Raw genomic sequence first — 12,977 nt, 5'->3', positions numbered from 1 at the left:
ACTCTGGCAAGCTAGTCTTGGGTCTGTGGTTGATATCTAGGGGGAATGAACTTATACTGACAATCAGAGAAGACTCTTCATTGTAGGCTTGTTTGCCTTTTTGTTGGCCTGGCATTTCCCTGGAAAGGAACCTCTTTTGTCTTAGAAGAAGATGAGGTTTAGTATATTATGGAGCAGTTTTTAAGCACTGTCTTCCCATCAGCCTTGTTTTGTTTTTTAAAAGTGTAATTTCTTTGTTAATGACACGGATCCTCTTTAATTTAGATTGGAGTGTAAATATTTCATCTCAGGCTGTCTGCACAGGAGCACTCATAATTTACAGCAGTCTGTCATTGTGCTGCACATTATGTAGCCTCTAGCCACATGTGGCTTTTTTTTTTTCTCACATGTGGCTTTTAAAATGGAAATTAATTAATTTTAGGTGCTCAGTAGTTACATGTGGTTAGTGGCTACTGCTTTGGGTAGCCAAGATACAGTGTCTCCATTGTTGTTAAAGGGTGTGTTTTTACAATCTTAGCTATAGTATATGTAATTAAGGTTTGGTAGCCTGGACAGCTTCAAAGTACCCTCACCCCCAAATCACTTTCTAATTGGCAAGGTTTTGTGGTTTTACAAAAACTCAATAATTCAATTCCAGATTACCCAGTAGGATATTAACTATGTCACTTCTGACATTTTTTAAATATTTTTAGTTATTTCTTGGTAACTATATTTCTGTTGATTTTGCTTTTTTTGTTAGCACACGTATGTATGAAAAATATGCTTTGTTCTGTTTGTCTCACAAAGGACAAAACACGTTGTTTGTGGTCCCTTGTGTTTCAGGAAGCGAGAGGCTACTATGAGCAGACTGGGGTTGGTCCACTGCCTGTTGTTCTGTTCAACGGAATGCCCTTTGAAAAGGAACAGCTAGATCCCGATGAGTTGGAAACCATCACAATGCACAAAATCCTGGAGACCACAACCTTTTTCCAGAGAGCAGTATACTTGGTGAGTGGTATTTCAAGGCTGATTTTGAAAGAGAATGGTTTGCTTATGTTTTTGTAGTCTCTGTAGTAAGCAAGAACATTCTGTAAGTATTACTGTTTTTCATACACCACTTATAGTTGGTTTGTAGACTCCCAGCAAGTTCTGCTATATTGAGAATATTCATGAGACTTTGTGCATTGTATTTGAAACAGCTAAGTTTATTGTTTTCAAGATTAAATGTTTAAATGTTTGTTTAAAACATTTTAAAGTAGTTAGCATTTCTAAGAGACATTTGTTTTACTTGTAAGGAATTTTGACTTAGGAAAGACTCAAATATTTATATACACATACACACGTTTACTGCTGAGACGGGTAATTCATGTGCCAAAAACTCAATCTTTTAAAGTGGAAAGTTCAGTGTTTTTAGTGTATACATAGAGTTTATGCAACTGTCACCTTTGTCTAATGTTAGAACATTATTACCACCCCTCGAAAATCCAACACACTGTAGCATTCACTCTCCCAATTTCCCCTACAGTAGCCCCTGGCAACCACAAATCTATTTTCTTTATGGATTTGCCTATTTGAGACATTTAATATAAATGGAATCATTGAATATGTGGTCTTATATGTCTGATTTCTTTCACTTAGCATAATGTTTTTAAGGTTTATCCCTGATGGAACATGTGTCAGTACTTCATTTCTTTTTATGGCCAAATAATAGTTCCTAGAATGGATGTACCACATTTTAAAAATCCATTCATCAGTTGATGTATATTTAGGTTTCCATTTTTTGGCTACTGTGAATAATGCTGCCGTAGACAATCAAACACAAGTTTTTGTGTAGACGTGTTCTTATTTGTCTTGTGTGTCCATTCTACGTAGAAGTGGAATTGCCTATTTATTTAGTAATTCTGTTTTCAACAGTTTGAGGAACTGCTCTACTGTTTTCCAAAGGGGCAGCACCAAAGCATTATACTTTGCTACCAACAATGTGTGCAGGTTCTATCTACTTTTTCCACATTCTAGCCAACAATCGATACTGTGTGTTTCTTTGATTATATCCTAATGGGTATGAAGTGGTATTGCATTGTGGTTTTGACATGCATTACTCAAACATGAATAAGGTTGAGCTTTGTTTCCCATGTTTATTGAGCACTTATATCTTTTTTGGAGAAATGTCTATTAAAATTATTTGCCTGTTTTTAATTGGGCTACTTGTTTTGTTACTGTTATGAGTTCTGTATGTGTTCTGGGTACCAATCCCTTATATATAGGATTTGCCAATATTTTCTGTAATTTCATGGTTTGTCTTTTCACTTTCTTGGTGGTGTCTTCTAAAGCACAGATGTTTTAAATTTTGATTAGGTCCAATTTTTTTTTTCTTTTGTTCCTTGTGCTGTTTGTGCCGTATGTACAAAATTATTGCTTAATTCTAGGCCTCGAAGATTTATGCCTGTGTTTCTTCTGTTTTATAGTTTTTCCTCTTAAATTTAGTTCTTGGATATATTTTCAGTTAGTTTTTTTATATGGTGTGAGGTAGGAGTCCACTTTTTTTTTTTTTTTTATCCTATCCAATTTGGCATGCAACTGGATGTCTTTTAGGATGATATTCAGTTGTCCCAATACTATTTATTGAAAAGAATACTCTTCTCCCATTAAATTGTCATGGCACCCTTGTCAAAAATAAATTGAACATTAATGTATAGGTTTATTTATTTTATTATATTTTTTTAGAAAGAAAGTGCATGAACAGGGGAGAGGGGCAGAGGGAGAGAGAAGCTTAAGCAGGCTCCACACTGAGTGTGGAGCCCAGTGCAGGGCTTGATTACATGACCCTGGGATCATGACCTGAGCCGAAATCAAGAGTCAGGTGCTCAACCGAGTCAGCCAGGTGCTCCAATGTATAGATTTATTTTTGAACTGTCTTGTTTTCCATTCATCTATATATTTGTTCTTATGTAAATACCTCACGGTCTTTTTTTTTTCCCCCTCACAGTCTTGACTACCATTGTAATCAAGTATGAACTTTCCAACTTTGGGTTTTTGTTTCTCTTTTTTACTTTTTTAAAAGATTATTTGGCTTGTCTGTGTCCCCTTCATTTTTTTTTTATGAATTGTAGGAGTAGCTTGTCAGTATCTGCCAAAAGGGACCGTTTGGTTTTGATAAGAATTGCATTGAATCTGTAGATCAGTTTGAGGAGTATTGACATCTTGGCAATATTGAATTTTCTAACCCATGAACCCAGGATGTATTTCCATTTATTTAGGTCTTGTTATTCTTTCAGTGATGTTTTGTAGTTTCCAATGAAGGAGTCTACACTTTTTTCATTAAATTTATTTGTTAGTATTTTGTCCTTTTGATGCTATAAGTGGAATTATTTCCTTAATTTAATATTTTTAAAACTTTTAAAATGTTTATTTTGAGAGAGAGGGAGGTGGGAGGGAGACACTTTGTGAGTTGGGGAGAGGCAGAGAGAGAGGAGAGAGAATCCCAGGCAGGCTTCACACTCTCAGCATAGAGTCAAATGTGGGGCTCAAAATCACAGAACTATGAGATCATGATACATGCTGAAATCAGGAGTTGGATGCTTAACCGACTGAGCCACCCAGGTGCCCCCTTAATTTAATTTTTGGATCATTCATTGATAGTGAATAGAAATACAATTGATTTTTGTATATTGATCTTATATGCTGCAATCTTGTTGAACTCATTTTATTCTAATAGCCTTTTTTTTTTTTGAAACTTTCTATGTGGAAAATATTGTCATCTTACAGATGATGACAAAAGCATGTCATCTAACATAGTATTGATTCTTCCTTTTCAATCAGGATGTCTTTCTCTTCTTCTCCTTCTGCTCCTCCTCCTCCTGCTCTTCCTCCTCCTCCTCCTCCTCCTCCTCCTTCTCCTTCTCCTCCTCCTCCTCCTCTTCTCTTTCTCTTCCTCCTTCTCTTTCTCTTCCTCCTTCTCTTTCTCCTCCTCCTCCTTTTTCTCCTCCTCCTTCTCTTTCTCCTCCTCCTTCTCTTTCTCCTCCTCCTCCTTTTTCTCCTCCTCCTTCTCTTTCTCCTCCTCCTCCTTTTTCTTCTCCTCCTTCTCTTTCTCCTCCTCCTTCTCTTTCTCCTCTTCCTTCTCTTTCTCCTCTTCCTTCTCTTTCTCCTCTTCCTTCTCCTCCTTCTCCTCCTCTTCCCCCTCCTCCTCCTTCTTCTGCTTCTCATCCTCCTGCTTCTCCTCCTTCTCCTCCCCCTCCTCCTCCTCCTTCTCCTCCCCCTCCTCCTCCTCCTCCTCCTCCCCCTCCCCCTCCTCCTCCTCCTCCTCCTCCCCCTCCTCCTCCTCCTTCCCCTCCTCCTCCTCCTCCCCCCTCCCTCTCCCTCTCCCTTCTCCTCCTCCTCCCTCCTCCTCCTCCTCCTCCCTCTCCCTTCTCCTCCTCGTCCTCCCCCCTCCTCCTCCTCATCCTCTTCCTCCTCCTTCTCCTTCTCCCCCTCCTCCTCTCCCTCCTCCTCCTTCTCCTCCCCCTCCTCTTCCCCCTCCTCCCCCTCGTTCCTCCTTCTCCTTTTCTCCTCCTCCTCCTTCTCCCCCCTCCTCCTCCTCCTCTTCTTCCTCCTCCTCCTCTTCCTCCTCCTCCTCTTCCTCCTCCTCCTCCTCCTTCTCCTCTTCCTCCTTCTGTGTAATTGCCTGGCTAGAACTTCCTAGTAGGATACTGAATAAAAGTACTGTAAATGGACAACCTTGTTTTCTTCCTGATGTTAGGGGGGAAAGCTTTACTTTTTCACCTGTAAGTATATTAGCCATGGGTTTTTGTGGATTCCCTTTGTCAGTTCATGGAAGTTTTCTTCTGTTCTTTGTTTATTGAATTTTTTTAATCATCAAAGTGTGTTAGATTTTGTCAAATTCTTTTTCTGTGCTGATCCTGTGGTTTTGTCCTTTATCTATTGATATGGTATATTATGATTTTTATGTAATGTTTTTATAGTTTTTTTTTTAAATGTTTAATTTTTGGGAGAGACAGAGACAGAGTATGAGTGGGGTAGGGGCAGAGAGAGAGAGGGAGACTCAGAATCTGAAGCATGCTCCAGGCTCTGAGCTGGCAGCACAGAGCCTGTCACAGAGCTTGAACTTGAAAACTGCAAGATTGTGACTTGAGCTGAAGTCTGTCACTCAATTGACTGAGCCACCCAGGCACCCCTATAGTTGTTAAATTTTTTATACCAACTTAATTTCACTAGTGTACCAAGTCCTTGTTCTTATATAGCTCTGTTTATTCCCCACATTATGTTGTTATTGTCATACAAATTATATCTTTATTATATGCCCATCAGTATCAGTTTATAAGCGTTGCCTTTTATTGTTGTCGCATAAGTGAAATAGAAAAAAGAGTTACAAACAAAAATACATTCAGACCCTTTTTATATTTACCTATATAGTTATGTTTACTTGTACTCTTTTTTTTTTTTTTTTGGTAGGGATTCAGTTTATTATCTTGTGTGCCTTTTCATTCTCAGGGAATCTCCTTACTGTTTATTTTGGGTTACATATGCCAGTGAAAAATTCTTTGTTTTTGTTTTTCTGGGAATGTGTTTGTTTATCCTTCACTTTTGAGTGATAGTTTGCCTGGATATGGAATTCTTGGTTGACTGTCTTTTCCTTTTAGCACTTTTAATATGTCATTCCATTGCCATTTGATCTCTGGGTTCTCTTGGAAATTAGCTGTTAATCTTATGAGGTTAAGAGTCTCTTTTCTGTTTTCAGGATCCTTTCTTTGTGTTTCACTTTTGACATGTCATTAATTATGTCTAGGTATGGAACTATGAGTTTTCCTACTGGAGTACATTACATTTCTTAAATATCAAAATTAGGAGCTTTCCAGTCATTATTTCTTCTAGTAGTATTTCTGCCTGTAATGACTTCTGACACCAAACTACTCAGAGTTAGGCCAAATTTGACAGTTTAAGGACACAATTTCCCACAAGCATGCCCTCACTTCATACAGACAGTGGGCACAAGTTTGGGGGTCCCCCGGTCACCCTTAATAAGTATGAACTGGATAAAAATGCAGGGGCACATAATATCCTCCTCAGTTTTGGTAATTTGCTAGAAGAGCTTACAGAGCTCAGGATAACGCTATGCTTACAATTTGTGTTACGATGATACAGTAATGCAAATGTGAACCAGCCAAAGGGTGAGGTGCATAGGACAAGGTTTGGGAAGGTTCCAAACAAAGATTGTGTTATCTTCTCCCCACGAAGTCAGGATACATTATCCTTCCTGTTCATTGGTGTGTGGTAACGCATGGCGTATGGCCAGCCAAGGAAGCTCAGCCCAGTTTTGGTGTCCAGAGTTTTTACTGGGGCTTCCTATGTAGCCTTGATTGATTGTCATTGGCTATGTACTTGAATTCCATCTTTAGCCCCTCTTTGCTGTTGCTGGAGTTCAGACTGATACTATAGCCCCAAACCTCTAATCGCATGGTTGGTCTTTCTGGCTTGGGCAGCCTTCATTGAATTGTTTCATTAGTGTGAACTGTTGAAAGGCCCACCATGAGTCACCTTATTAGTATAAACTGTATGGTCTGAGGGGCCTACCATGAGTAACAAAGATGCCACTCCTATTACTCAGGAAACTCCAGGATTAAGAGATTACTTTAACAAGGGAGCCAGACAAATTCTTTATTACACAACTGTCTCTTTCTTCCTTCTTCTCCTTCTGGACAGATATGTATATTGATACTCTGTAGCATCCCACAAGTCTCTTCCTTTCTGTTCCTTAGACTGGGTAATCTCAGTTGACATATCTTCAAGTTTACTGAGGTGTTTTTTTTCCCTGTCAGCTAAAATCTGCTATTGAGTCCTTCTAGTGGATATTTAATTTCAGTTATTGTATGTTTAAGTCTGGTTTTTCTATTTGGTCCGTTTCCATAATTTCTTTCTCTTTAATAAAGAGACTCTGGTGAGTCGTAAGTCCCAAAGTTTCCTTTAGTTTGTGAGACAGGATTTCCTTTAGTTTTTTGGATATATTTAAAATAGCTGATTTAAAGTCTTTGTGGAGTAAGTCCAATACTTGGGCTATTTTAGGAACTATATATACTAACTGTTCTTTTCCTTAGTGTGGGCCATATAGTCATTTTTTTTGTATGTCTTTTAAATTTTCGTTGATAACTGGGCATTTTCATTAATATAACGTGACACTTCTAGAAATCAGGGTCTCTGCCTTACCAGGGTCTGTTGTTGGAGTGGTTGTTTTGTGACTTTCCCGTGCTAATCCTTTAAAGTCTGTATTCTTTGTCCCATGTAGCGTAAGTCTCTGCTTGTTAACTTATTGGTCAGCTAATGAATAAACAGAGATTTTCTTAAATTCGAGAGTCTAAGAAAGTCTCCTGTTTTTCCCCAGGAGTGTTTGTATACATGTTGGGGTGCTCCTTGAGCCTTCCCCGGGCAGTTTACAACTCTGCCGTAGCCTTCAGTTCTTGCTTGAACAGTGTCAGGTTAGTCAGAAGTGAGAGCGTTAGGGCCTTCTAAGATTTTTCTTGAGCTTAAACACATCCCTGGACACTGTGCATGTGGCCTTTTAGATTCCAAGGAATATGTGAGAGCCTTTCAAAACCTGTTATGGACATCTCATTCCCAAGCTTTTTCTTTTATGTTTTTGCCACTTCATGTGAGCCCAACGTTTGTCACCACTTCAAGCAACTGAGATATTAAACAATTGCTCCTGATTCTTTTGACAAAGATACCTAGGAAAAAGCTGTTGGCACAGTATGATCTAATTCAGCTCAACTGGAGAGAGCACCTGGGAATATTCCTAGTCTGCTAGTATTTACGTTTATTTCAGAGTTACTGGTTTTCAAGACTCCTGTGTAGCTGGGAGAGGTAGATAGCAATAGGGCAAGTTAAAGTGTCTTGAAGGTTATTTTTGCTACCAGGATTTAGCCATATTTTGAATAAAAGTATTTGGAATTTTGCAAGCCTTTGGTTAATTTCCAGAGTTTTGAAAAAAATTGATGATTTTTTTCTAGTGTCCTTGATGATTTTTTTGTTTTTTGTTTTTTGAAGAGGGGCTTTCAGAGATCATTACTCTATCATTCTGCTGAATGTCACTCTCACATACAATATTTTTATCGTAGTACAATATATAAAGCATAAAAGTTTATCATTTTAACCACTTTAAATTATGCATAGAGATATAATAAGTACATTCAGTATTGTGCAGCATTTACCAGTTTCCATCACCAGAATATTTGATCATCTCAAACAGCAGCCGTTTACCCATTAAATAATAATTCCTCATTGCTGGCTTCTGTCAGCTACTGATAACTACTCTCCTGCTTTTTGTGTTTATGAGTTTGCCTCTTCTAGAGGGCATCATAGAATATTTGTCATTTTTGTGTCTTGCTTATTTTAAGGTTCATATGTGTTGTAGCATGTCAGAATTTATTTCCTTTCTATAAAATGGAATGATATGTATATACTACATTTTATTTATCCATTCGTGTTTTGGACATTTGGGTTGTTTCCACCTTTTGGCTAGTTCACAATGCTGCTGTGAACATTGGTGTATAAATATCTGTTCAAGTCTTTGCTTTCAATTCTTTTGGGTATATACCTAGGAAAATTGCTGGATTTTATGGATATTCTATCTTTTAACATTTTGAGGAACTACTGGCCTGGTTTTTATAGCAGCCATACCATTTCACATTTTTACCAACAAATACACAAAAATTTCATTATTTCCACATCCTTACTGACAGTTGTTAATTTCTGTTATTAAAAAATAATGTATTATTTTTTTAATTTAGAGAGAGAGAGGGGTGCCTGGGTGGCTCAGTTGGTTAAGCAGCTGACTTCGGCTCAGGTCATGATTTCACGGTTCATGGGTTCAAGCCCCAGGTTGGACTCTGTGCTGACAGCTCAAAGCCTAGAGCCTGCTTCGGATTTTGACTCTCTCTCTGCCCTTCCTCTGCTCCCGCTCTGTCTCTCTCTCAAAAAAATAAACATTGAAAAAAATTTTAATTTAGAGAGAGGGAGCTGGGGAAAGAGAAGAGGGGGAGGGGTGGGGATAAGGGATCTTAAGCAGGTTCCAAGCTTAGCACAGATCCCGAGTAGAGCTCCATCCCACAACCCTGGGATCATGACCTGAGCCAAAATCAAGAGCCTGATACTCAAGGGACTGAGCTACCTAGGTATCCCTACTTTCTATTATTTTGATAATGGCCATTCTAGTTTGTGTGAAGTGATATCCTATTGTGGTTTTTATTTGCGTTTCCTTAAGGACTAAAGAGACTGAGCATCTTTTCATTTGCTTATTGGCCATATGTGTATCTTCTTTGAAGAAATGTCTATTTAAGTCCTTTATTCATTTTCAAATTAGGCTTTTTTTTTTTTTTTTTGTAGTTGAAGTGTAGAGTTTCTTACATATTTTGGATATTTATCCCTTATCAGATGTGATTTGCAAATATTTTCTTTCATTCTGTTGTCTTCTTCACTTTTTTGATAGTGTCCTTTGATGCACAAAAGTTTTGAGTTTTGTTGAAGTCCAGTTTACCTGTTTTTTCTTTTGTTGACTGTGATTTTGGTGTGCCGAGAAGTCATTGTCAAATCCAATGTCTTGAAGATTTTCTCCAAAGTTTTCTTCCAAGAATTTTATAGTTGCAGCCTTGATCTATTTTGAGTTAATTTTTGTGCATGGTGTAAGGGTCTCACTTCATTCTTTTGCATGTGGGTATCCAGTTTTTCCAGCACCATATGTTGAAAAGACCAGAAATATATTTTTAAAAGAAGCTATTTATTGTACTGATTGTTAGTGCATTTATTAAAACAAGCCCAAAAAACATAAAAAGTATTGGCTAAATTCTATTACATGTCTCCTTATGAATGAGGACCTATCCTGGTAGTTTACTAGGGAATTTATTATTCATGGAGCTACTGAAATAAAATATGAAAACATAGTTTTTATTTGAATGCATTTGGCTTAATTTTCCAAAGTTAAGAATAGTCTAGAAGAATTGATAATTACTTTCTTTGTTCAAGTGATATTAATAAAAAGATGAAAGATAATTCAAACATTTTTGTTTTCCAGCATCCACTTAAACCATTTCTTTTACAACATTGTTGGATGTGAAAATTCAGAAGAGTTTTCTGTTTTTAGACACCAACATACCTATTGTTTAAAAGAATGGTCATTTTCAAATATTCCCTTTTTGAATGCTAGTTTTCCTCTGTTTTTCCTTATATTGCCAGTGAGAAGTTTGGTTTGGTCTAGCTAAAGAAAGTTTTGTTTTAAATATTATGACATAAGTCATATGTGCTCCTGTACATATTTAGAAGATACTAAATTGGGGAGAATATTCAAGTGTGTAAAGTAAAAATGAAAGTTCTTCCCTTCATCTCAGTCCTTAGAGAAATAACTCTTTGTGACTTCATGTATGTTGAAATATATGTTTACATTTGTATTTTTTAGCTTACCTTTCTAATTGAATACATTTTAGCTTTGTGTTTCTGAACATACAGCTCTATGTCAGTACTTTTAGATTGCTGCATAGTTTTTTAAGAACGAGCAATAATTGGGGCGCCTGGGTGGCTTAGTCATGTAAGTGTCTGACTTGATCTCAGCTCAGGTCATGATCTCACAGTTCATGGGTTTGAATCCTGTGTTGGGCTCTCCACTGATGACACAGAGTCCGCTTGGGATTCTCTCTCTCTTCCTCTCTCTCTGCTCCCCCTTACTTGCATGCTGGCTCATGTGCTCTCTCTCTCTGTCTGTCTCTCTCTCTCAAAACAAATAAATAAACTTAAAAAAAAAAGAATGAACAATCATTTATTTCATCCCCTGATATTGCACATTGCTTGTAAAGTTGTACTGTTATAGTGCTGCAGCGAATAGTCTCATATGTGTATCTTTGTACCTTATTATTTTTTTTTTTTTGAGAAATATCAATTTTTGGAATTGTTTTGTCAAAGGGTGTGATACATTTAAAATTTTGAATTAGAGTCACTGTAAAAAGGTACAATATGCAGATGGTATGAAATTCAAAATGTGTATAGAGGTATAAATGAAGAGAAACTTACCCATTCACTCCTATTTGCCTGCCATTCATCTTCTCTTAGAAATAATCATTGTGTAAGCCATACAGAGAAAGACAGATACCATATGGTTTCACTCTTATGTGGATCCTGAGAAACTAAACAGAAACCCATGGGGGAGGGGAAGGGAAAAAAAAAAAGAGGTTAGAGTGGGAGAGAGCCAAAGCATAAGAGACTGTTAAAAACTGAGAACAAACTGAGTGTTGATGGGGGGTGGGAGGGAGGAGAGGGTGGGTGATGGGTATTGAGGAGGGCACCTTTTGGGATGAGCACTGGGTGTTGTATGGAAACCAATTTGACAATAAATTTCATATATTAAAAAAAAAAAAGAAATAATCATTGTGTGTGTGTGTGTGTGTGTGTGTGTGTGTGTGTAGACAGGCTGCATCCAAAGTTATGTACGTTTAAAATTTTGATAGATGTTGCCAAATTGCTTTCCCTCAGCTGGCTAGGCTTCTAACTGGAATCAATTCAGATTTATAATAGAGACCAAAGTTGTATACATGGGGGTGTACATCTCTACTAAGTCATCTAGTACCTCTGTAAGTCTGTTGGGTTGTATGGATGGTTCATAGACTCATTATTAGTTTAGTTTGAGAATTTGCATATGATTTCTTTTTCTTGGGATAATCAGTAGCCACAGAAGATGACTGATTGGAGTTTTTTAGACTTGACTGTGTATATTTGATTCACATCTATCTCTTCCTTGAAAATCGCTTTAAAATATGGTTTTGTATGAAATATTTTGAGTGTGAGAACTTGCAAGTTTCCATAGCCATTTACGCTTCGATTTGAGATCACTTCATGGAGTACAAGTATTTCTGTATATCTGAGAGGCATGAAAAGGAAGAGAAAACGATAAGTGATTTTTCCTCCCTGCTGTGTAATTGTGACTCTGGAAACGTAGCATTACTTGGATGCCTGAGGTTGCAAAAAGCTTGTAGTGATTTTTACAAAATACGTTAAGTGCTTAAGAGAAGGCATTTGCCTTTTTCCTTTGGAGAGAGGCTAACTATGAGCAGATCTTAGGATGGATTTTTTTTTTTTTTTATGTTAACTTTTATCTAGTTTGTAGAGTTTGCTTATTTCTGGGGGAAGAAGAACAGTGATGTGTGGAGAGACCACAGAAACATGGGTTTGCATTTCATATTTGGATCCCCTTAGCTCTTTGAGTAAGGTATGTCACCTTTCTATACCTCAGCTTCCATCTTTAAAATGGATGTCACTAACATTGGCTTCGTGTTGATGCAGAGTTAAAGGTAATGTACATAAATAACATGAAATAACATGTCAAACTGTGCTTGGCAGTGATAGGGACCTATAACATGAGAACTTCAGTTTTTGGCTCTTACCAGTATAAAGTTAAGGCTTTTTAGTGCCTAATAAATGATTATTGCTGTAATTGGTTTAATGCTCGTTCCACTCCCACCAGTTCTTTTTTTCCTTCTAGGGTGAATTGTCCCATGATCAGGATGTGGTAGAGTATATCATGAATCAGCCAAATGTTGTTCCACGAATCAATTCGAGGATTTTGACATCTGAGCGACAATACCTGGATTTAACAGCAACCAGTAAGGATCATTTCAGGAAGAACTTTGGACCTTTTTTGATTTATGTTTCAGAACCTTTGCATCTGTTGGATTGTAATGTTCAGAAGATAACCTAAGATTGTGACACAATCTTATGTTTTAATTCATAATATTAGCCTCTAAATTTACAAGAATTTTCTCCAAGTTTATATAGATAAATCTTTGTAAGCTTTGAAAAAATCCATTGTCTTTTAAATGCCGGTTAAACAGGCCTTGGGTGATGAGACTACATCTGTATTATTATTTTTTTTTTTTACAGTTGTAGAGCTGTTAAGCAGCTGTCTTTTCTTCATCTTTGTTCTAGAATCAGCCAGCAGTGATGTGGATGAACACCTCAGGTGGTTTTAC

At 37.4% G+C, this 12,977-nt stretch overlaps 1 protein-coding gene across 2 annotated transcripts in view; it reads left to right on the top strand.

The window, feature by feature from the left end:
- UGGT1 (UDP-glucose glycoprotein glucosyltransferase 1) overlaps positions 1-12,977 on the top strand; it is a 112,356-nt gene that overhangs the window by 50,394 nt on the left and 48,985 nt on the right. For both annotated transcript variants that reach the window (XM_040474705.1, XM_040474704.1), the window contains exons 18-19: positions 823-987; positions 12,491-12,611. In XM_040474705.1, the coding sequence (XP_040330639.1) occupies positions 823-987; positions 12,491-12,611 (286 nt within the window). The remainder of the gene's footprint in view (positions 1-822; positions 988-12,490; positions 12,612-12,977) is intronic.

The sequence above is a fragment of the Herpailurus yagouaroundi genome, unplaced genomic scaffold (assembly GCF_014898765.1).
Source record: "Herpailurus yagouaroundi ecotype Mexico unplaced genomic scaffold, PumYag 140, whole genome shotgun sequence".
NCBI classification, from domain to species: domain Eukaryota; kingdom Metazoa; phylum Chordata; class Mammalia; order Carnivora; family Felidae; genus Herpailurus; species Herpailurus yagouaroundi.
Note: the sequence above shows the minus strand (reverse complement) of the source record. Positions and strands in the feature narration are given on the sequence as shown.